Source organism: Pseudophryne corroboree, chromosome 1 (assembly GCF_028390025.1).
Source record: "Pseudophryne corroboree isolate aPseCor3 chromosome 1, aPseCor3.hap2, whole genome shotgun sequence".
Lineage (NCBI taxonomy): Eukaryota > Metazoa > Chordata > Amphibia > Anura > Myobatrachidae > Pseudophryne > Pseudophryne corroboree.
Genome location: NC_086444.1, coordinates 383,952,013 through 383,977,935, shown reverse-complemented (window position 1 = coordinate 383,977,935; position 25,923 = coordinate 383,952,013). Strand labels below are relative to the sequence as shown.

The following is a 25,923-nucleotide window of genomic DNA, read 5'->3' as shown; positions in this document are numbered from 1 at the left end:
CTGGGCTTCCCCCAAGCGCTCTCTCAGCGTGAATGGATGCCGTGCGCATGCGCACGGCATCTTTACACGCTGGGAGGGCAGGAAGCGGGCGGCTGTTATAGCAGGGCGCTGCAGAAAGGGCAGGGCGGGTTTTGCCCTTAAAGAATCGGGCAGGGCGTGGCGCCCTGCTTAAACAGCCTAGCGTGAACACTATTGTCACAATATTTCACATGCCTATAGGTTGCAGTAACAAGGCATCCCAGGATAGAATGTGCTTTCATTATGTGATAGTCGTATCCCATTCTGGGACACCTTCCTAGTCTGAGTATTCCCTTGGGCCTGATGTAGAGTTGGACTCAACTTTGCTACAGATGCTTCTGCTTTTATGCAAGGAGAAAAGTACGTATATTTGCCTGTTTTCAGAGTTGCATGCAGCTGTGGTGCACCCACCCTCTCTCATTAAACTTGGTTTGATAACTGAGCATCAGCATTAGGGCGCACTTACACCAGCCTATACTTGGTGCAAAAGATTTGTCTGAAAAATGTATATTTACACAATTGCCAACTCTTTCTAGCCCGCCGTTGCGTCATCTTACCCTCACTGTACTTCGTCTATCTGAGAAGCCCATTTCAGCCTACTTAAGCTGAGTATACACTTGTCCAATCCTCCAGGGATCCAACTCCAGACCAGACTGTTGACACAAATCCTATAGGAGACCTTGTTGCAAGTACAGCTCCTGATCTCCAATCTGCATCTGCTGAAAGGATTGTGTCACCATACAGACTCTGGACAAAAATAATGGCTTTATCTCATGTACTTACTATGCTCCTCACTAGTCTTTGTGCCAGGTTACTGCCCATATGAGATGGTTACTGTGACATACACCGTGCTAGGGTTACTGACTACTGTGAGTTCATTCAGGGGCAATAAATACTGTGATGAGTGAATGAGTCTACTGAAGAAGCAATGCTGAGAGCTGTCTCAGGCAAATGCATGGCCACATAGCACTGTGCTGCTGGTGCAGGAGCAGACTGATCCTTACACTCCAGGGACAGGAAATGTCTCCATGTTGCTAGCGGATGCCAGCACCATGCCATGGGCTGGCAGTGCCCCCACTACAGCAGTGCTCAGCTCTTCCGGCTCCCCGATCATTCCATCTCCGGGGTTCCCTCAGCTCCTCTTACATTGCAGGCACAGAGTGCGTCTGGATCCCCCTCTGGTCCCCATCCTCTCGTCTGTGATCCAGCTGTGGAAGTAGAGGTCAGCGGATGGAAGGCTGTTGACCTGATTCATAGTTGTACACAAACCTCATGGGTTTGCTTACAACGCAGGCATTGTGTGAGGAGACTATCAGAGGCTCTATCTGTGGGCAGCGGGTACTCTTTGGCAGACTGCCATCAGAGAAGTATTGGACAAACCAATCACAGTAGCAAACGCACGTCTACTGTATTATTGGTCGGATGATCGGCAGTCGGGTATCCTGATTTTTAAGCGGGTTTCACATCTTTTGACATGACCAGGATTGGATAAAGCCAGCAGCTGTGTGAGCGGACAAACTCTACCAATGTCTGATCAACTGGTCTGTCAGAGGTCGGATTGGATGAAAATTGTACAAGTGTGTATCCAGCTTATGTGGAGCTGCGATTAAAATGCGTAAGACTCTGCATAACTTGCAGTTGCATAAGCTTCTGAAGTATACGCAGTGCGGAAAGATACAAGATGTATACAAGAAACTGGTGTACTTTCAACTCTGCATCAAGCACTTTGATTTATTTTCTGTTTGTTGTTTTTCTTTTATATATTAGTATATGTGTGTATATATATATATATATATATATATATATATATATATATATATATATATATATATATATACATACATTTCTCTGACGTCCTAGTGGATGCTGGGAACTCCGTAAGGACCATGGGGAATAGCGGCTCCGCAGGAGACTGGGCACAAAAGTAAAGCTTTAGGACTACCTGGTGTGCACTGGCTCCTCCCCCTATGACCCTCCTCCAAGCCTCTGTTAGATTTTTGTGCCCGGCCGAGAAGGGTGCATTCTAGGACTCTCCTGAGTTTCTAAGAAAAAGTTTAGTTTTAGGTTTTTTATTTTCAGTGAGACCTGCTGGCAACAGGCTCACTGCATCGAGGGACTAAGGGGAGAAGAAGCGAACCTGCCTGCTTGCAGCCAGCTTGGGCTTCTTGGCTACTGGACACCATTAGCTCCAGAGGGACCGAACACAGGCCCAGCCTCGGAGTCCGGTCCCAGAGCCGCGCCGCCGGCCCCCTTACAGAGCCAGAAGCAAGAAGAGGTCCGGAAAATCGGCGGCAGAAGACATCAGTCTTCACCAAGGTAGCGCACAGCACTGCAGCTGTGCGCCATTGCTCCTCAGGCACACTTCACACTCCGGTCACTGAGGGTGCAGGGCGCTGGGGGGGGGGGGGCGCCCTGAGCAGCAATAAAAACATCTTGGCTGGCGAAAATACCTCACATATAGCCCCCAGGGCTATATGGATGTATTTTAACCCCTGCCAGAATACAGCAAAAAGCGGGAGAAAAGTCCGCCGAGAAGGGGGCGGAGCCTATCTCCTCAGCACACAGGCGCCATTTTCCCTCACAGCTCCGCTGGAAGGACGTCTCCCTGACTCTCCCCTGCAGTCCTGCACTACAGAAAAGGGTAAAACAAGAGAGGGGGGCACTAATTGGGCGCAGTATTAACATAACAGCAGCTATAAGGGGAAAAACACTTATATAAGGTTATCCCTATATATATATATATATATAGCGCTCAGGTGTGTGCTGGCATACTCTCCCTCTGTCTCCCCAAAGGGCTAGTGGGGTCCTGTCCTCTATCAGAGCATTCCCTGTGTGTGGGCTGTGTGTCGGTACGATTGTGTCGACATGTATGAGGAGGAAAATGATGTGGAGGCGGAGCAATTGCCGGTAATGGTGATGTCACCCCCTAGGGAGTCGACACCTGAGTGGATGAACTTATGGAAGGAATTACGTGATAGTGTCAGCTCTTTACAAAAGACAGTTGATGACATGAGACAGCCGGCTACTCAGCTTGTGCCTGTCCAGGCGTCTCAAAGGCCATCAGGGGCTCTAAAACGCCCGTTACCTCAGATGGCAGATACAGACGCCGACACGGATACTGACTCTAGTGTCGACGGTGAAGAGACAAATGTGACTTCCAGTAGGGCCACACGTTACATGATTGAGGCAATGAAAGATGTTTTACACATTTCTGATAGTACAAGTACCACTAAAAAGGGTATTATGTTTGGTGAGAAAAAACTACCCGTAGTTTTTCCTGCATCTGATGAATTAAATGAAGTGTGTGATGAAGCGTGGGTTTCCCCTGATAAAAAACTGATAATTCCTAAAAAGTTATTGGCATCATACCCTTTCCCGCCAGAGGATAGGGCACGTTGGGAAACACCCCCTAGGGTGGATAAAGCGCTCACACGCTTGTCAAAACAAGTGGCACTACCGTCTCCTGATACGGCCGCCCTTAAGGAGCCTGCTGACAGAAAGCAGGAGAATATCCTAAAATGTATATACACACATACTGGTGTTATACTGCGACCAGCAATCGCCTCAGCCTGGATGTGCAGTGCTGGGGTGGCTTGGTCGGATTCCCTGACTGACGATATTGATACCCTGGATAGGGATAGTATATTACTGACTATAGAGCATTTAAAAGATGCATTTTTATATATGCGTGATGCACAGAGGGATATTTGCCGACTGGCATCAAGTGTAAGTGCGCTGTCCATTTCTGCCAGAAGGGGGTTATGGACGCGGCAGTGGTCAGGTGATGCGGATTCCAAAAGGCATATGGAAGTATTACCTTATAAAGGGGTGGAGTTATTTGGGGTAGGTCTATCAGACCTGGTGGCCACGGCGACTGCTGGGAAATCCACATTTTTACCCCAGGTAGCCTCTCAACATAAGAAGACGCCGTATTATCGGGCGCAGTCCTTTCGGCCCCATAAGGGTAAGAGGGCAAAAGGCTCCTCTTTTCTGCCCCGTGGCAGAGGAAGAGGAAAAAGGCTGCAGCAGACAGCCAGTTCCCAGGAACAGAAGCCCTCTCCCGCTTCTGCCAAGTCCTCAGCATGACGCTGGGGCTTTACAAGCGGACTCGGGAACGGTAGGGGCCCATCTCAAGAATTTCAGCGCGCAGTGGGCTCACTCACAAGTGGACCCCTGGATCCTTCAGGTGGTATCTCAGGGGTACAAATTGGAATTCGAGACGTCTCCCCCTCGCCGTTTCCTAAAGTCTGCTTTACCGACGTCTCCCTCCGACAGGGAGGCGGTATTGGAAGCCATTCACAAGCTGTATTCCCAGCGGGTGATAATCAAGGTACCCCTCCTGCAACAGGGAAAGGGGTATTATTCCACACTGTTTGTGGTACCGAAGCCGGATGGCTCGGTGAGACCTATTTTAAATCTAAAATCTTTGAACACTTACATACAGAGGTTCAAATTCAAGATGGAGTCACTCAGAGCAGTGATCGCGAACCTGGAAGAAGGGGATTATATGGTGTCTCTGGACATCAAGGATGCTTACCTCCATGTCCCAATTTACCCTTCTCATCAAGGGTACCTCAGGTTTGTGGTACAGAACTGCCACTATCAGTTTCAGACGCTGCCGTTTGGATTGTCCACGGCGCCCCGGGTCTTAACCAAAGTAATGGCCGAAATGATGATACTCCTTCGAAAGAAAGGAGTTTTGATTATCCCTTACTTGGACGATCTCCTGATAAGGGCAAGATCCAGGAAACAGTTGGTAGTCGGAGTAGCACTATCTCAAGTAGTGCTGCGGCAGCACGGTTGGATTCTCAATATCCCAAAATCGCAGCTGATCCCGACGACACGTCTTCTATTCCTTGGAATGATCCTGGACACAGTCCAGAAAAAGGTGTTTCTCCCGGAAGAGCCAGGGAGTTATCCGAGCTAGTCAGAAACCTACTAAAACCAGGCCAAGTATCAGTGCATCAATGCACAAGGGTCCTGGGAAAAATGGTGGCTTCCTACGAAGCAATCCCATTCGGCAGATTCCACGCAAGAACATTCCAGTGGGACCTGCTGGACAAATGGTCCGGATCGCATCTTCAGATGCATCAGCGGATAACCCTGTCCCCAAGGACAAGGGTGTCTCTCCTGTGGTGGTTGCAGAGTGCTCATCTTCTCGAGGGCCGCAGATTCGGCATTCAGGACTGGGTCCTGGTGACCACAGATGCCAGCCTGCGAGGCTGGGAAGCAGTCGCACAAGAAATAAAAAAAAAAAAAAAATTTCCAGGGCTTGTGGTCAAGCCTGGAGACATCACTTCACATAAATATTCTAGAGTTGAGGGCCATTTACAATGCTCTAAGCCAGCGGTGGCCAACCTGTGGCTCTTGAGCCACATGTGGCTCTTTCTTTACTCAAATGTGGCTCCCAACACTCAAAGTCACGTGACCACAACAGATAAAGAAACCGCTGCACTCCAGCCAGACACGCAGCAACACTACAGGGACTGAAAACTGACAGAGCCAAATACTATAGGTGGCAAATAGAGGACACATAGGGGGAGATGAAGTGTATTATGTGAATCTGGCTTTCAATATATTTTATATGGATTTGGCTTTTTCAATTATTTTATGTGAAAGTGACTATTTCAATGTATTTTATGTTGGATCTGGCTTTAAAATGTATCTCATGCTGGATCAGGCTTTTTCAATGTATTTTATAGCAGGGGTGTGTCCTAGCTGGCAAAAAGCCACACCCCATTATTGCACACGCGCCTTCGGCTCGATGTCGGCTCTTTGACGTACCTAACAAGATTTTTTGGCTCTTTGTCTCTGCCTGGTTGACCACCCCTGCTCTAAGCCAAGCAAGACCTCTGCTTCAAGGTCTGCCGATACTGATCCAGTCGGACAACATCACGGCAGTCGCCCACGTAAACAGACAGGGCGGCACAAGAAGCAGGAGGGCAATGGCAGAAGTTGCAAGGATTCTTCGCTGGGCAGAAAATCATGTGATAGCACTGTCAGCAGTGTTCATTCCGGGAGTGGACAACTGGGAAGCAGACTTCCTCAGCAGGCACGACCTCCACCCGGGAGAGTGGGGACTTCACCCAGAAGTCTTCCACATGATTGTAAACCGTTGGGAAAAACCAAAGGTGGACATGATGGCGTCCCGCCTCAACAAAAAACTGGACAGGTATTGGGCCAGGTCAAGGGACCCTCAGGCAATAGCTGTGGACTCTCTGGTAACACCGTGGGTGTACCAGTCAGTGTATGTGTTCCCTCCTCTGCCTCTCATACCCAAGGTACTGAGAATTATAAGACGGAGAGGAGTGAGAACTATACTCGTGGCTCCGGATTGGCCAAGAAGGACTTGGTACCCGGAACTTCAAGAGATGCTCACAGAGGACCCATGGCCTCTACCTCTAAGAAGGGACCTGCTCCAGCAAGGACCCTGTCTGTTCCAAGACTTACCGCGGCTGCGTTTGACGGCATGGCGGTTGAACGCCGGATCCTGAAAGAGAAAGGCATTCCGGAGGAAGTCATCCCTACCCTGATCAAAGCCAGGAAGGATGTAACCATAAAGCATTATCACCGCATTTGGCGGAAATACTTTGCTTGGTGCGAGGCCAGGAAGGCCCCTACGGAGGAATTTCAACTGGGTCGATTCCTACATTTCCTGCAAACAGGAGTGTCTATGGGCCTCAAATTGGGATCCATAAAGGTTCAGATTTCGGCCCTGTCGATTTTCTTCCAGAAAGAACTGGCTTCAGTGCCTGAAGTTCAGACGTTTGTCAAGGTGGTGCTGCATATACAGCCTCCTTTTGTGCCTCCAGTGGCACCTTGGGATCTCAATGTAGTTTTGGGGTTCCTAAAATCACATTGGTTTGAACCGCTTAAATCTGTGGATTTCAAATATCTCACGTGGAAAGTGGTCATGTTGTTGGCCTTGGCTTCGGCCAGGCGCGTGTCAGAATTGGCGGCTTTATCCTGTAAAAGCCCTTACCTGATTTTTCATACGGACAGGGCAGAATTGAGGACTCGTCCTCAATTTCTCCCTAAGGTGGTTTCAGCGTTTCACCTGAACCAGCCTATTGTGGTACCTGCGGCTACTAGGGACTTGGAGGACTCCAAGTTGCTGGACGTAGTCAGGGCCCTGAAAATATGTTTCCAGGATGGCTGGAGTCAGAAAATCTGACTCGCTGTTTATCCTGTATGCACCCAACAAGCTGGGTGCTCCTGCTTCTAAGCAGACTATTGCTCGTTGGATTTGTAGTACAATTCAGCTTGCACATTCTGTGGCAGGCCTGCCACAGCCAAAATCTGTAAAAGCCCATTCCACACGGAAGGTGGGCTCTTCTTGGGCGGCTGCCCGAGGGGTCTCGGCTCTACAACTTTGCCGAGCAGCTACTTGGTCAGGGGCAAATACGTTTGCTAAATTCTACAAATTTGATACCCTGGCTGAGGAGGACCTGGAGTTCTCTCATTCGGTGCTGCAGAGTCATCCGCACTCTCCCGCCCGTTTGGGAGCTTTGGTATAATCCCATGGTCCTTACGGAGTTCCCAGCATCCACTAGGACGTCAGAGAAAATAAGAATTTACTTACCGATAATTCTATTTCTCGTAGTCCGTAGTGGATGCTGGGCGCCCATCCCAAGTGCGGATTGTCTGCAATACTTGTACATAGTTATTGTTAACTAAATCGGGTTATTGTTGTTGTGAGCCATCTTTCCAGAGGCTCCTCTGTTATCATGCTGTTAACTGGGTTCAGATCACAGGTTGTACGGTGTGATTGGTGTGGCTGGTATGAGTCTTACCCGGGATTCATGAATCCTTCCTTATTGTGTACGCTCGTCCGGGCACAGTATCCTAACTGAGGCTTGGAGGAGGGTCATAGGGGGAGGAGCCAGTGCACACCAGGTAGTCCTAAAGCTTTACTTTTGTGCCCAGTCTCCTGCGGAGCCGCTATTCCCCATGGTCCTTACGGAGTTCCCAGCATCCACTACGGACTACGAGAAATAGAATTATCGGTAAGTAAATTCTTATTATATATATATATACGTGCTTCTTGTCTTTCTTAACAAATGGTTGTGAGTGCCGTACAGCTGCGCATCTATATATATATATATATATATATATATATGGTATAAAATACCAAGTTGTACAACAACCATATATTATATGTATTTAATTTACCAAATTTTAACTGTTCACAGCTAAATGTCAGTCACTGACTGAAAATATCAGCGATGCCTTTCAAAAAGGTACAGTACTAATGTTGTTTCAGTTATATTTATCATTGCTGATGTTACATTTAGTTACCGTTATAAGTTCATTGCCCAGTTATTTGTTAATATATACTACATGCACAGGTATAAGGAAGTTTATAGTCTCTTCCAGTTACACCTCCTGATAACACCCAACAGGGGCATGACTATTTGTAAGCACATTGTGAAGCAACCTAATCTAAGGCTGGGTACACACGCGACAATGCAAATCTACCCCCCAACCCACAAACGATATTGTTCATACACACTGAACAATTTACTTTTGCTTCTCGTCAGTGACTGCATGCACCCACATCCAGGTGCATGCTGTCTTGTACAATATCTTTAGATTTCAAGTTGAAAACGAAAGATATTGTATATCGTTAACGACCCGCGGGAGCGCGCATCGTTATCGATATACTGAATACACACTGGACGATGTGAACAGCTGGATCGGACGATATACAGTGCATCCGGAAAGTATTCACTTTTTCCACATTTTGTTATGTTACAGCCTTATTCCAAAATGGAATAAATTAATTTTCTCATACGTCCTAGAGGATGCTGGGGTCCACTTCAGTACCATGGGGTATAGACGGTTCCGCAGGAGCCATGGGCACTTAAAGACTTTTCTAGAGTGTGAACTGGCTCCTCCCCTCTATGCCCCTCCTCCAGACCTCCGTTTACAAAATGTGCCCAGGCAGACTGGTCGCACTCCATGGAGCTCTACTGAGTTTCACTGATAAGACTTTGTTAGGTTTTTTATTTTCAGGGAGACTAATGGCAACAGTCTCCCTGCTTCGTGGGACTTAGGTGGAAGAAGTAGGAACCAACTTCCTGAATAGTTTCATGGCTCTGCTTCTTGCTGACAGGACACCATTAGCTCCTGAAGGGTACTGAACACTAGCTGCGGCTATGCGCTCACTCCCACAGCACGCCATCACCCCCCTAACAGAGCCAGTAGTCAGGAGACGCATGAGTATTATTACTGGAGATCTGCAAGAGGGACCTCCGGTCATTGTGACGGCTCAAGGTACCGCGCAGCGAGCGGGAATGCTGCGCGGACATGCTACCCATACACAGCGCACAGCAGGGGGCAGGGCGCGGGGGGGGCATCCTGGGCAGCATGAAAACCTACTCTTACACTGCCAAAAGTAGCATATTATGCAGTGGCACAATTCTACACCCCCGCCAGTATAAATATTTCAGTGAGAAATTCTGAGGAGAAACGCACCATTACAGGGGGCGGGGCTTCCTCCTCAGTCAGCCAGCACACTGCTCAGCGCCATTTTCTCCACACAGGCTGCAGGGGAAGAAACGCTGGTCCTCCTCCACTTCTGAACCAAGTATCAGGGTGTAAATAAGGGGGGGCACAGTGTATTTGGTGCTGTATTGTATAATTTGACATTAGAAAAGCGCTACAGGTCTCTGTGGACATTTTATATTACACAGGGATTTTATATTGGCGCTGAGTTGTGAACTGGCAAATCCTTTCTGTGTCTTTCTGACAGATTTTACTGTGGGTCTGTCCCCTATAAGCCCCGGAGTGTCTGTGGTGTGTTTGTGCACGTGTGGTGACATGTCTGAGGCAGGGAGCTCTTCCCCTGAGGGAGCCATTTTAGGGACACAGAGTTGTAATGTGATGGCGCTGCCAGCACACCACGAGCCTGAATGGGTGAAAGAATTACGTAATAGTGTGAATCATATCAGTAAGAGATTGGATAAGTCTGAGTCTCATGCAGAAACCTGGAGAAAATCCGTGGAAGATGTGATTTTTAATAGTTCTGCTTTTTTATCCACAGGGGAACACTCTGGGTCACATAAAAGGTCATTTGCACAAGTAGTACAAACTGATACCGACACGGACTTTGATTCCTGTGTCGACACTACTGATTCCAGGGGAATAGATCCAAAATTAGCTAAAAACATTCAGTACATGATTGTTGCTATAAAGGAGGTCTTAGAAGTTACAGAAGCCCCTCCTTTACTTCAGGAGAAGGCTTACTTTTATAAAGAAAAGAAAATTAACGTAACTTTTCCTCCACCTCATGAGCTGAACACACACTCTTTGAGGGAGTCTGGGTAAACCCTGAAAAGAAATTTCAGATTCCCAAAAGAATTCAGGTAGCTTATCCTTTCCCAGCAGAGGACAGGAAAAGGTGGGAGTCACCCCCGTTTTAGACAGTGCCCTGTCACGATTAACAAAAAAGGTGATTCTCCCTGCGCCTTGGACGGCTTACCTAAAGGAACCGGCAGACCGCAAGTTGGAAACTACGTTAAAATCTATTTATGTGTCCAATGGGACACTACTCAGACCTACCATTGCCTGTGCGTGGGTGAGTAGTGCTATTGAAAAGTGGTCAGAAAACCTGTCATCAGAGATTGACATAATAGATAGAGACGAGATTCTCCTAACGTTGGGTTAAGACGCTGCTGCGTATATGCTAGAAGCCATGAAAGATATTGGGCTCTTGGGATCAAAAGCCGCTACCATGGCTATTTCAGCAAGGAGGGCGTTGTGGATTTGCCAATGGAATGCTGACGCAGATTCCAAAAGAAATATGGAGGCTCTCCCGTATAAAGATGAGGCCTTGTTTGGAGATGGGCTGGATGCTTTAGTTTCTGCGGCTACCGCAGGTAAGTCGACATTCTTGCCTTATGCTCCTGCGCTGGCAAAAAAGACACATCACTCTCAGATGCAGTCCTTTCGGCCTAATAAATACAAAAAGGGTAAAGGTTCCCCTTTCTTTGCGGGTAGAGGAAGGGGAAAAAGAAAAAAGTCTGCAGCGTCTCCAGGATCACAGGAGCAGAAATCAACCCCTGCTTCTGCCAAATCTTCAGCATGACGCTGGGGCTCCCTTGCGGGAGTCCGCTCAGGTGGGGGCACGTCTGAAACTTTTCAGTCAGTTCTGGGTTCAATCTGGCCTGGACCCGTGGATCTTACAAATTGTGTCCCACGGGTACAAACTGGAGTTTCAAGACGTTCCCCCATGCCGATTTTTCAAATCTGCCTTACCAGCTTCTCTTCCAGACAGGGAAGTAGTAGCAGCAGCAATACAAAAATTATGTCAGGATCAAGTCATTGTCCTGGTTCCCTTGTCACAACAAGGAGAAGGGTTTTTCTCTGACGTCCTAGTGGATGCTGGGTACTCCGTAAGGACCATGGGGAATGGACGGGCTCCGCAGGAGACTGGGCACTCTTTAAAGAAAGATTAGGTACTACATCTGGTGTGCACTGGCTCCTCCCTCTATGCCCCTCCTCCAGACCTCAGTTAGAATCTGTGCCCGGCCTGAGCTGGATGCACTTAGTGGGCTCTCCTGAGTTCACTATAAAGAAAGTATTTGTTAGGTTTTTTATTTTCAGTGAGATCTGCTGGCAACAGACTCACTGCTACGAGGGACTTAGGGGAGAGAAGCAAACCTACCTGCTTGCAGCTAGCTTGTGCTTCTAAGGCTACTGGACACCATTAGCTCCAGAGGGATCGAACACAGGGCCCGACCTCGATCGTCCGTTCCCGGAGCCGCGCCGCCGTCCCCCTTGCAGAGCCAGAAGACGGAAGATACTGGAGAAAATCGGCGGGTGAAGACTCCGGTCTTCAATAAGGTAGCGCACAGCACTGCAGCTGTGCGCCATTGCTCCCACAGCACACCACACGCTCCGGTCACTGGTGGGTGCAGGGCGCTGGGGGGGGGGCGCCCTGGGCTGCAATTAGTATACCTTAAGTGGCAAACTGCACATAATACAGTTCTAAACTGTATATGTGCCTAATCCCCCGCCATAATTTTCATTAAAAAAAGCGGGAGAAGCCCGCCGCTGAAGGGGCTATCTTCCTCATCACAGCCAGCGCCATTTTTTCTTCACAGCTCCGCTGGAAGGACGCTCCCCAGGCTCTCCCCTGCAGTATACACTACAGAAAGGGTAAAAAAGAGAGGGGGGGGGGACATAAATTTAGGCGCATATTGTGATATAAGCAGCTATTGGGGAAAATTCACTTTGTGTATAGTGTATATCCCTCTGTTATATAGCGCTCTGGTGTGTGCTGGCATACTCTCTCTCTGTCTCCCCAAAGGAATTTGTGGGGTCCTGTCCTCAGTCAGAGCATTCCCTGTGTGTGTGTGCGGTGTGTCGGTACGGCTGTGTCGACATGTTTGATGAGGACGCTTACGTGGAGGCGGAGCAGGTGCCGATAAGTGTGATGTCGCCCCCTGCGAGGCCGACACCTGAGTGGATGGATATGTGGAAGGTATTAACCGACAGTGTCAACTCCTTGCATAAAAGGTTCGATGACGCAGCTTTGGGACAGCCGGCATCTCAGCCCGCGCCTGCCCAGGCATCTCAGAGGCCATCAGGGGCTCAAAAACGCCCGCTACCTCAGATGGCAGACACAGATGTCGACACGGAGTCTGACTCCAGTGTCGACGAGGATGAGACAAATGTACAATCCACAAGGGCCACCCGATGCATGATTACGGCAATGAAAAATGTGTTGCACATTTCTGACATTAACCCGGTTACCACAAAAAAGGGTATTATGTTTGGGGAGAAAAAGCAGCCAGTGACTTTTCCCCCATCTGATGAGTTAAATGAATTGTGTGAAGAAGCGTGGGGTTCCCCAGATAAGAAACTAGTGATTTCTAAGCGGTTACCAATGGTGTACGCTTTCCCGCCAACGGATAGGTTACGCTGGGAGACATCCCCTAAGGTGGACAAGGCGCTCACACGCTCATCAAAAAAGGTGGCACTGCCTTCTCAGGATACGGCCGCCTTAAAGGAGCCTGCAGATAGAAAGCAGGAGGCTATCCTGAAGTCTGTGTATACACACTCAGGTACTATACTAAGATTTGCTATTGCTTCAGCATGGATGTGTAGTGCTGCAGCCGCATGGTCTAATTCCCTGTCTGATAACATTGATTCCCTTGACAGGGACACTGTTTTGCTAACCGTAGAGCATATTAAAGACGTAGTCTTATATATGATGGATGCATAGGGACATTTGCCGGCTGGCATCTAGAATTAATGCAATGTCCATTTCTGACAGGAGAGTATTATGGACTCGGCAGTGGACAGGTGATGCTGATTCTAAAAGGCACATGGAAGTTTTGCCTTATAGGGGTGAGGAATTGTTTGGGGACGGTCTCTCGGACCTCGTATCCACAGCAACAGCTGGGAAGTCGACTTTTTTACCTCGGGTTCCCTCACAGCCTAAGAAAGCACCGTATTATCAAGTACAGTCCTTTCTGCCCAGAGGCAGGGGTAGAGGGAAAAAGCTGCACCAGACAGCCAGTTCCCAGGAACAAAAATCCTCCCCTGCTTCCACTAAGTCCACCGCATGACGCTGGGGCTCCACAGGTGGAGCCAGGTGCGGTGGGGGCCCGTCTCCGGAACTTCAGCGACCAGTGGGTTCGCTCACAGGTGGATCTCTGGGTTCTACAAGTGGTATCTCAGGGATACAAGCTGGAGTTTGAGACGTCTCTCCCTCGCCGTTACCTCAAATCAGCCTTGCCAGCTACTCCCCAGGACAGGGAGGTAGTACTGGCGGCAATTCACAAGCTGTACCTCCAGCAGGTGATAATCAAAGTTCCCCTCCTTCAACAGGGACGGGGTTACTATTCCACAATGTTTGTGGTACCGAAACCAGACGGTTCAGTGAGACCCATTCTAAATTTGAAATCCTTGAACACTTATATATAAAAGTTCAAGTTCAAAATGGAATCGCTCAGGGCCGGTTATTGCAAGCCTGGAAGAGGGGGATTATATGGTATCACTGGACATCAAGGATGCTTACCTACATGTCCCCATTTACCCACCTCACCAGGAGTACCTCAGGTTTGTGGTACAGGACTGCCATTACCAATTCCAGACGTTGCCGTTTGGTCTGTCCACGGCACAGAGGGTATTTACCAAGGTAATGGCCGAAATGATGATACTCCTTCGAAAGAAGGGAGTTATAATTATCCCGTACTTGGACGATCTCCTTATAAAGGCGAGGTCCATGGAGCAGTTGTTGGTCGGAGTAGCACTATCTCAGGAAGTGCTACAACAGCACGGCTGGATTCTGAATATCCCAAAGTCGCAGCTGGTTCCTACGATGCGTCTGCTGTTCTTGGGTATGATTCTGGACACAGAACTGAAGAAGGTGTTTCTCCCGGAGGAGAAGGCCAAGGAGTTGTCATCTCTGGTCAGAGACCTCCTGAAACCAAAACAGGTGTCGGTGCATCACTGCACGCGAGTCCTGGGAAAGATGGTAGCTTCTTACGAAGCGATCCCCTTCAGCAGGTTCCATGCAAGGATCTTTCAGTGGGATCTGTTAGACAAGTGGTCCGGATCGCATCTTCAGATGCATCGGCTGATCACCCTGTCCCCGAGGGCCAGGATGTCTCTGCTGTGGTGGCTGCAGAGTGCTCATCTTCTCGAGGGCCCCAGATTCGGCATACAGGACTGGGTCCTAGTGACCACGGATGCAAGCCTCCGAGGTTGGGGGGCAGTCACTCGGGGAAGAAACTTCCAAGGACAATGGTCGGGTCAGGAGGCTTCCCTACACATAAATATTCTGGAACTAAGGGCCATTTACAATGCTCTAAGTCAAGCAAAGCCCCTGCTTCAAAACCAGCCGGTGCTGATTCAGTCAGACAACATCACGGCGGTCGCCCATGTAAACCGACAGGGCGGCACAAGAAGCAGGATGGCGATGGCAGAAGCCACAAGGATTCTCCGATGGGCGGAAAATCACGTGATAGCACTGTCAGCAGTGTTCATTCCGGGAGTGGACAACTGGGAAGCAGACTTCCTCAGCAGGCACGACCTCCATCCGGGAGAGTGGGGACTTCATCCAGAAGTCTTCCAGCTGATTGTAAATCGTTGGGAAAGGCCACAGGTGGACATGATGGCGTCCCGCCTCAACAAAAAGCTAAAAGATATTGCGCCAAGTCAAGGGATCCTCAGGCGATAGCTGTGGACGCTCTAGTGACACCGTGGGTGTACCAGTCGGTTTATGTGTTACCTCCTCTTCCTCTCATACCAAAGGTACTGAGGATCATAAGAAAGAGAGGAGTAAGAACTACACTCATCGTTCCGGATTGGCCAAGAAGGACTTGGTACCCGGAACTACAAGAAATGATCTCAGAGGACCCTTGGCCTCTGCCGCTCCGACAGGACCTGCTACAGCAGGGGCCCTGTCTGTTCCAAGACTTACCGCGGCTGCGTTTGACGGCATGGCGGTTGAACGCCGGATCCTGATGGAAAAGGGCATTCCGGTTGAAGTCATTCCTACGCTGATAAAAGCTAGGAAGGATGTGACAGCAAAACATTATCACCGCATATGGCGAAAATATGTTGCTTGGTGTGAGGCTATGAAGGCCCCAACAGAGGAATTTCAGCTGGGCCGATTTCTGCACTTCCTACAGTCAGGAGTGACTATGGGCCTAAAATTGGGATCCATTAAAGTCCAGATTTCGGCCCTGTCGATTTTCTTTCAAAAAGAACTGGCTTCACTGCCTGAAGTTCAGACGTTTGTTAAGGGAGTGCTGCATATTCAGCCCCCTTTTGTGCCTCCAGTGGCACCTTGGAATCTCAACGTTGTGTTGGATTTCCTAAAATCACATTGGTTTGAGCCACTTCAGACCGTGGAGTTGAAATATCTCACGTGGAAAGTGGTCATGCTTTTGGCCTTGGCTTCGGCTAGGCGTGTGTCAGAATTGGCGGCTTTGTCATGTAAAAGCCCCTATCTGATCTTCCATATGGACAGGGCAGAATTGAGGACTCGTCCCCAATTTCTCCCTAAGGTGGTATCAGCGTTTCATTTGAACCAACCTATTGTGGTGCCTGCGGCTACTCGGGACTTGGAGGCTTCCAAGTTGCTGGATGTAGTCCGGGCCCTGAAAATCTATGTTTCCAGGATGGCTAGAGTCAGAAAAACTGACTCGCTGTTTATCCTGCATGCACCCAACAAGCTGGGTGCTCCTGCTTCTAAGCAGATTATTGCTCGCTGGATCTGTAGCACGATTCAACTTGCACATTCTGCGGCTGGACTGCCGTATCCTAAATCAGTCAAAGCCCATTCCACGAGGAAGGTGGGCTCTTCTTGGGCGGCTGCCCGAGGGGTCTCGGCTTTACAACTTTGCCGAGCTGCTACCTGGTCGGGATCAAACACGTTTGCAAAATTCTACAAGTTTGATACCCTGGCTGAGGAGGACCTTGCGTTTGCTCATTCGGTGCTGCAGAGTCATCCGCACTCTCCCGCCCGTTTGGGAGCTTTGGTATAATCCCCATGGTCCTTACGGAGTACCCAGCATCCACTAGGACGTCAGAGAAAATAAGAATTTACTCACCGGTAATTCTATTTCTCGTAGTCCGTAGTGGATGCTGGGAGCCCGTCCCAAGTGCGGACTTTCTGCAACACTTGTATATAGTTATTGCTTAACTATAGGGTTTTTGTTCTGAGCCATCTGTTTAATGAGGCTCAGCTGTTGTTCATACTGTTAACTGGGTATAGTTATCACAAGTTGTACGGTGTGATTGGTGTGGCTGGTATGAGTCTTACCCTGGATTCCAAATCCTTTCCTAGTAATGTCAGCTCTTCCGGGCACAGTTTCCCTAACTGAGGTCTGGAGGAGGGGCATAGAGGGAGGAGCCAGTGCACACCAGATGTAGTACCTAATCTTTCTTTAAAGAGTGCCCAGTCTCCTGCGGAGCCCGTCTATTCCCCATGGTCCTTACGGAGTACCCAGCATCCACTACGGACTACGAGAAATAGAATTACCGGTGAGTAAATTCTTATTTATTCAAGCCTCTTTGTAGTTACGAAGCCGGACGGCTCGGTCAGACCAATTCTAACCTGAAATCTCAATCTCTACCTGCAAAGGTTCAAGTTCAAGATGGAGTCTCTGAGGGCAGTGATTTCCAGTCTGGAGGAAGGGGAGTTCATGGTGTCAGTGGACATAAAGAATGCCTACTTACATGTTCCCATCTATCCTCCTCATCAAGCTTATCTGAGATTTGCAATGTAGGAGTTTCATTAACAATTTCAGACGTTGCCTTTTGGACTCTCCACGGCACCGAGGGTGTTCACCAAGGTGATGGCAGAGATGATGGTCCTCCTTCGACAGAAAGGAGTCAATATAATTCCTTACCTGGACGATCTCCTGATAAAGCGAGGTCCAGGGAAAAGTTGGTGCAGAACATTGCACTCTCCCTGACAGTACTTCAACAACACGGTTGGATCATAAATTTTCCAAAGTCACAGTTGGAACCGACGACAAGATTATCCTTTCTCGGGATGATACTGGACACAGAAGTACAGAGGGTATTTCTTCTAGTGGAAAAGGCTCTGGAAATCCAGAGAATGGTCAGACAAATTCTGAAACCAACAAGAGTTTCGATTCATCAATGCATTCGGTTGTTGGGAAAGATGCTAGCGGCCTACGAGGCCATACAGTGTGGCCGGTTCCATGCCAGAGTATTCCAGTGGGACCTCTTGGACAAGTGGCCCAGATCCCACCTACACATGCACCGGAAGATAATCCTGTCGTCCAAAGCCAGAATTTTGCTCCTGTGGTGGCTACACAGTTCTCACCTACTGGAGGGACGCAGGTTCGGGATTCAAGACTGAGTCCTAGTAACCACGGATGCAAGTCTCCGAGGCTGGGGTGCAGTCACGCAGGGAGAAAGCTTCCAAGGAAGATGGTCAAGTCAGGAAACCTGTCTTCACATAAACGTCAGGAGTTGAGAGCCATTTACAACGGCCTTCTACAAGCGGGGCATCTTCTTCAAGATCAACCCGTACAGATCCAGTCGGACAATGTAACAGCAGTCGCGTACATAAACAATCAGGACGGAACGAAAAGCAGAGCGGCGATGGCAGAGGTGACAAAGATCCTCCTCTGGGCAGAAAGACATGCAAGAGCTCTGTCGGCAATTTTAATTCTGGGAGTGGACAACTGGGAAGCAGACTTCCTCAGCAGACACGATCTCTATCCAGGAGAATGGGGCCTCCACCAAGAAGTCTTCGCAGAGGTGACAGGTCTTTGGGGAGTTTCTCAAGTAGACATGATGGCATCTCGTCTCAGCAAGAAGCTTCAGAGATATTGTTCCAGGTCGAGAGACCCTCAAGCAATAACAGTGGATGCACTGGTGACCCAGTGGGTGTTTCGGTCGGTGTAGGTCTTTCCTCCACTTCCACTAATACCTAAAGTGCTCAAGATCGTGAGTAGAACAAGGGTTTGAGCGATCCTCATTGTCCCAGACTGGCCAAGGAGAGCTTGGTATATAGATCTTCAGGAGTTGCTAATTGAAGATCCTCGGCCTCTTCCTCTTCGCGAGGACCTGCTGCAGCAGGGGCCGTGCGTGTATCAAGACTTACCGCGGCTACGTTTGACGGCATGGCTGTTGAGCGCCGGATTCTAGCCCGAAAGGGTATTCCAAAAGAAGTAATTCCCACTCTGATTCAGGCCAGGAAAGGAGTACCGTCAAAACATTACCACCGTATTTGGAGAAAATGTGTCTTGGTGTGAATCCAAGAAGGCTCCTACGGAAGAGTTTGTTAGGACGTTTTCTCCATTTTCTACAGGCAGGTGTGGATGCGGGCCTAAGATTGGGTTCAATCAAGGTCTAGATTTCGGCCTTGTTCGTTTTCTTTCAGAAACAACTGGCCTCCCTTCCAGAAGTTCAGACGTTCGTGAAAGGGGTTCTGCACACCCAACCTCCATTTGTGCCTCCAGTGGCACCATGGGATCTTAACGTGGTGTTGAGGTTCCTTCAATCGGATTGGTTTGAACCTCTATAGGAGATAGAATTGAAGTTTCTCACTTGGAAAGTGGTCATGCTGTTTGCCTGAGTTAGGGGCCTTGTCTCACAAGAGTCCTTACTTGATCTTCCATGAAGATAGGGCTGAGTTAAGAACTCGTCAGCAGTTTCTTCCGAAGGTGGTTTCTTCTTTCCTTATAAACCAACCTATTGTGGTGCCAGTGGCTACTGACACCTTCGCTGCGTCAAAGTCTCTGGATGTGGTCAGAGCTTTGAAAATTTATATCGCAAGAACAGCTCGGATACGGAAAACAGAGGCTCTGTTTGTCCTGTATGCTCCCAACAAGATTGGGTGTCCTGCTTCTAAGCAGACCATTGCGCGCTGGATCAGAGGTACGATTCAGCACGCTCATTCCATGGCAGGATTGCTGATACCGAATTCGGTGAATGCCCATTCTACTAGAAAGGTGGGCTCATCCTGGGCGGCTGCCCGGGGGGTCTCAGCGTTACAACTTTGCCGAGCAGCTACTTGGTCAGGGGCAAACACGTTTGCTATGTTTTACAAGTTTGACACCTTGGCCGATGAGGACCTCAAGTTTGGTCAATCGGTGCTGCAGGGTCATCCGCACTCTCCCGCCCGTACTGGAGCTTTGGTATAACCCCATGGTACTGAAGTGGACCCCAACATCCTCTAGGACGTATGAGAAAACAGGATTTTAATACCTACCGGTAAATCCTTTTCTCCTAGTCCGTAGAGGATGCTGGGCACCCAGCCCAGTGCGTACTTTACCTGCAGTTGTTATTTTGTCAAAAATGTTTTCAGCACGGTTGCTGTAATGTTCATGCCCGTTGGCATGTGTTTTGTTGAATGCCATGTGTGCGGCATGGTTGAAGTGTGAGCTGGTATGAATCTCACCGTTAACTTAAAAGTAAATCCTTTCCTCGAAATGTCCGTCTCCCTGGGCACAGTTCCTATACTGAGGTCTGGAGGAGGGGCATAGAGGGAGGAGCCAGTTCACACTCTAGAAAAGTCTTAAAGTGCCCATGGCTCCTGCGGAACCGTCTATACCCCATGGTACTGAAGTGGACACCAGCATCCTCTACGGACTAGGAGAAAAGGATCTACCGGTAGGTAATAAAATCCTGTTTTTTCTCTCCAAATTCTACACACAATATTCCATAATGACAGCGTGAAAAAAAGTTTTTTTGAAAATTTATTAAAAATAAAAAAAACTAAGACCTCACATGTACATAAGTATTCACAGCCTTTGCCATGAAGCTCAAAATTGAGCTTAGGTGCATCCTGTTTACACTGATCATCCTTGATATGTTCCTACAGCTTAATTTGAGTCCACCTGTGTTAAATTCAGTTGATTGGACATGATTTGGAAAGGTACACACCTGTCTATATAAGGTCCCACACTTGACAGTGCATGTCTGAGCACAAACCAAGCATTAAATCATAGGAATTGTCTGTAGACCTCCGAGACAGGATTGTCTTGAGGCACAAATCTGGGGAAGGGTATAGAAAAATATCTGCTGCTTTGAATGTCCCAATGAGCAGAGTGGTCTCCATCATCCATAAATGGAAGAAGTTCGGAACCACCAGGACTCTTCCTAGAGCTGGCCGGTTGTCTAAACTGACCGATCGGGGGAGAAGGGCCCTAGGTAGGGAGGTGACCAAGAATCTGATAGTCACTCTGTCAGAGATACAGCATTCCTCTATGGAGAGAGGAGAACCTGAAGGACAACCATCTCTGCAGCAATTTACCAATCAGGCCTGTATGGTAGAGTGGACAGACGGAAGCCACTCCTTAGTAAAAAGCACATGGCAGCCCGCAACTAAATTCTCTGGTCTGATGAGACAAAGGTTGAACTCTTTGGCATGAATGCCAGGCGTCATATTTGGAGGAAACCAGGCACCGCTCATCACCAGGCCAATACCATCCCTACAGTGAAGCATGGTGGTGGCAGCATAATGCTGTGGGGATGTTTTTTAGCAGCAGGAACTGGGAGACTAGTCAGGATAGAGGGAAAGATGAATGCAGCAATGTACAGAGACATCCTGGATGAAAACCTGCTCCAGAGCGCTCTTGACCTTAGACTGGGGCGACGGTTCATCTTTCAGCAGGACAACGAACCTAAGCACACAGCCAAGATATCAAAGGAGTGGCTTCAGGACAACTCTGTGAATGTCCTTGAGTGGCCCAGCCATAACCCATACTTGAATCCGATTGAACATCTCTGGAGAGAGCTGAAAATGGCTGTGCCCCAACGCTTCCCATCCAACCTGATTGGAGCTTGAGAGGTGCTGCAAAGAGGAATCTGCGAAACTGCCTAAAGATAGGTGTGCCAAGCTTGTGGCATCATATTCAAAAAGACTTGAGGCTGTAATTGTTACCAAAGGTGCATTAACAAAGTATTGAGCAAAGGCTGTGAATACTTATGTACATGTGATTTCTTAGTTTTTTTTTTTTACTTTTAATAAATTTGCTAAAATCTCAAAAAAACTTTTCATGTAGTCATTCTGGGATATTGTGTATAGCATTTTGAGGGGGGAAAAATAATTCTAGTTTGGAATAAGGCTGTAACATAACAAAATGTGGAAAAAGTGAAGTGCTGTGGATACTTTCTGGATGCACTGTATAGAGTGCGTATAGCCGGGTGTGTACCCAGCCTCATTCCGAGTTGATCGCTTGCTGACGATTTTCACAGCGCAGCTAACAGGTAAAAAAAACTGCACATGCGTATACACCGCAATGCGCACGCGCGTCGTACGGGTACAAAGAGCATCGTTGCTGTGCAATGCTTCTACCGACGAATCCATTCGCACAGCCGATCACAAGGAGATTGACAGGAAGAGGGCATTTATGGGTGTCAACGGACTGTTTTCTGGGAGTGGTTGGGCAAACACAGGCGTTTGCAGGGCGGGTATCTGACGTCAATTCCCGGACCTCCGTCGCTAGAATCATCGCACAGGATAAGTAACTACAAGGCTGGTCTTGTTTTGTACAAAATGTGTTTGTGTCGCTCGGCTGCACATGCGATCGCACACTTGCAAAACGAAAATGCACTCCCCCGTGGGCGGCGACAATGCGTTTGCACGGCTACTAAAAGTAGCTAGCGAGCGATCAACTCGGAATGAGGGCCTAAGTCTCCAACCCCTGGGGCTTGGAATTGACATCCCAAAGTATTTTCTTAAACTCACAGGTAATTGTTGATAATGAGCCCTGCAAGGATAAAGTATACTAACATCTGTACAGTGGCTTACCTGAGCAAGGCAATCTCTCAAACAATTGTTCATATTGTAGGTGGGGATGACAAGAAGTAGATTTGTTCTCCTTACAGAAAAGTACTAGATCTTAGGGGGCCTACACACGGTGCGATTCTGCCTACGTGGCCGATTTGCACTATACTATTTCCCTTGAACTCACTGGAGCCCGGAACCACCGAATACACACGGTGCGATTTTGGCTATGTGTGATTTTGACTATGGGCAATTTTGACTATACTATGTACTAGATTGTACACTTTCTAGTCAAAATTGATCTGCCTGCAGAGTCTATTTTTTCTTGCGATACCGACCCTGCAGGAGCGCGCATCGCCATCGCAAGGTGTATACACACGGTTTGATATGCACTATGTTTTCTACCGATAGGGACTATATACTCTTTCTCCTCAGCCATTGTTTGAATAAAAAAATAAAAAAATTGTGGACTATGCAAAAATTCCAAAGACATCATAGATGAAGACAGTGTGACTTGAAAAAGATATGTTCTTAGAGAAACCTCCAGTGATACAAGACCTCATTCCACAGGGTCCAATTTGACAACTCAAATCGATCATGTACTGTGCATGATGCAAATGATATGTAAGGATTTTTAGACAAGGTCATTAGGGCTCTGCAGTTCAGGAGGAAACCAGTCTCACAAATTTTAAACATACACGTCCTGGGACATTGAAACTAATTCTGCATCCTGTGCAATCCTGAAATGTCATCAGTGTGCTTTATGCATGCCTGGGCACCCCAATTACTCTATGGCCCTCCTCTACAGGCAGCTGACTGGGCTGGATGGTGATTGCATACTGTGATGTTTATAAATCTAATTGTAACTGAATACTGTGGACTAGTTGTTGACATACTTCAACTAAGGATACTGTAAGGTCCCCCCACCCAAGAGTGACTTATTGATGAAGAGGAGTATGAAAATAAACCACACTTTTCATGTAACTTTGGGCCTGATTCAGAGTTGTACACTATGCCGGTGTTCTCACAACTGAGCGATTATTGGCAGATTGCACATGAGCCGCGATCGTACTGCACATGTGTAATGTGCCTTTGCAAGTCCGCTCACAGTGAGGATTTCATTGCAGTGATTAACAGTAACTGACAGTTTAGAGGAGTTAACTGAGCAGAGGCGGCAAAAATGCGGCATTTCATGGCTGTTTTCATGGCATGTATATGCTGTCAGTTGTGATTGTGTACACAGAGAAACATGGAGCCTGCGTCCGTACTCCTGCATCCAGTCTGCATAACCATAGACCTACTCGAGCAGTCGATGTTCCTTGTTTTTGCGTTAAGGCTGCGGATGTGTACGCATTTGCAGATGTGTTGCAGTAATTCTAGTGGGCGCCTTATTTCATTTCAGGACGGCAGCGTCACTTGCTAACATTAACAGTTCCGTAGTTTAGAAAATCGCAGTTGCATTAGAGGACAACTCTGAATCGGGCCCGTTGATCACACATTGCAGTCCTACGGTGCATGTGGCACACAGAGTGTGTACACAAAGGGGCTGTTGAGATTGGGACAGGCGGGTACAGAAATGTTACAGAAAATGTGTTTATTAGAGTGTCGCAGGCATAGGAGACTGTGGACAGGCAGAGAAACTGCACCTGCTATAAGGTTGGTGCAACTTTCGATGGTGCAGCTAATGGTGGCGTATAAGGACACACCAATTACAGCGTGCACTGACCCTAATAGTGGGCGTCTAAGACCTTGCACATTCAGTCGAACAGATGTACACCGGGGAAGGAGTTTGTAGCTGCATTTGCTAGACTCAAAGACGAGCGACTGCCAATAGAAGCCACTGTCTGCGCTATACGTGCAATTTCAAATCGGCCCAATTGTGCGGAAAACTCTGCGACTACTAAGTTGGTTATAATACCCATTTTATCTGATGTTGGAAAGCTTCAGTGCTCGGCCTTTATATTTGCAGATGCTTCATCTTTTTAAGGCGCTAAGCTTTCATATTCTATTTTCTTTGTCATTTTATGAATTAACCTCTATGTGACAATATACTAAATAGAACCAAAATCCTGCACAAATGTACTTAAATAGTTCTCTGTTTTTGTTTAAAACCCATCACTTCTTTGTATCTTGAACTTCCTGCTAGATTTGTCTCCTGTTTCTTCTGAATTCTTGTAACACATTTGCAAATACATGCCAATACACTAGTTAAGAATCCCAGCAATAGATTTTAAAAGAAAAAAAAAAGTTCCTGAATGTAACATGAACTATTTAATATGTACTGTATGTCAGCATATTTACTACTGTCATTTAGATTTGTACTTTTTCTGATGCAGGTGACTTTGAAGGTGCTAAAATGTTTTTAGCGAAGTTGAAATACTACTCAAATATACTTGACCAAGTTAAGAAGAAGATTATTCCGTGACCGATTATTCTGCCAGCTCCTGTTAAACTGTAATACTGGGCTGCATTCTAATAGGTGTCTCACCATGGACTAGCTAGATCTTTGGTCAGACTGGTAAGAGCACACCTGCCCATGACAACCCTGCCTACTTGTAAGCAGAAGACTGAAGAGCACTACTCCGTGAAAGGCTTTTATGGGATGACTATTGCAGACAGATGATGGTACAATTAATAATTTCATGATTCCACTATGTGGTTTTCATTGTGCAGAATTTGATATTTATTGCTGTTCAACTGTTGATACACAAACGTTTGTCTAATGATCATTTCAGTCCGGAAATATCTAAAGTGTTGGTCATGATGAAATTATATTCTCTGCTTTATGGTTGATTTAATATATAGATATCAGTTTTATTGTCACCTACAGAAATCTCATATTTTACTGTTTTTGGACTTTTGCAAGTTTTTATTTAGTGCAATAATATTTAATTAAACTTTATTTTGTGAATGTTTCCTTTTGTCATATGTCAATCTTTTTCAGTGCATGTTCTTTGGGTGTGTAGTCAATATGTTGACGCCAGAATGTCAACGTATTCAGAGTGTTGACAAGGGGTCGAGATGTTGACATTGTGAATGTCGACAGTCGCAATGTCTACATTACAGGTTTAAGGTTAGGCCGCGGTTAGGGCTATAAGAGCAGAAAAACGTTATGTCAACATGTCGTAAGAGTCCTCTGGCGTGATGTCAATTCATACATCTCACAAGATCTATTCACACTCCTCCAAATTCAATTCATAGAACTCAATCCAGGCCAAGTTTAATGCATACCTCCTACTCAGTTATACCCCTTTCACACCAGAAATGCAGGGACAAAACCCGGGAATTCTGCCACGGGCTCATGCAGGGACATTCCCGGGTTGGCACCATTCACACCAGCATTTTTTGCCGAGACATCCCAGGTCTGCACCTTTCATACTGAACCCGGGATGGCCCTGCATTTTCTGAAAATGGGCGTGTCAGAAAAACCACAAGACCAGGAAGTGCCCTGAATAGCCAATCAGCATCAGCAGAGGCAACCCGGGAAGGTGGGACATGTCCCTGCACCATTCACACTGTCCAGGGATCATCCCGGGACCAACCCTGGTCGATTGCAGGGTTGAAATGCAGGGACATAAATCCCGGGTTTTTGTCCCTGTACCCTTTCACACCAAGAAATTTCCCGGGTTGATTTGCGTTCATGTGTTTTAACCCGGGAAATTTATGGCTGTGTG

At 47.6% G+C, this 25,923-nt stretch overlaps 1 protein-coding gene across 2 annotated transcripts in view; it reads left to right on the top strand.

The window, feature by feature from the left end:
- The window catches only part of HSCB (HscB mitochondrial iron-sulfur cluster cochaperone), a 92,048-nt gene extending 66,884 nt beyond the window's left edge, over positions 1 to 25,164 (top strand). Inside the window, exons 5-6 of one of the 2 annotated variants that reach the window (XM_063913171.1) lie at positions 8,211 to 8,258; positions 24,586 to 25,164. In XM_063913171.1, coding sequence (XP_063769241.1) covers positions 8,211 to 8,258; positions 24,586 to 24,674 — 137 coding nt within the window. In that variant the 3' untranslated portion in view covers positions 24,675 to 25,164. The remainder of the gene's footprint in view (positions 1 to 8,210; positions 8,259 to 24,585) is intronic. The other variant, XM_063913172.1, reaches the window with a different exon arrangement.
- The last annotated feature ends 759 nt before the right edge of the window (positions 25,165 to 25,923 follow it).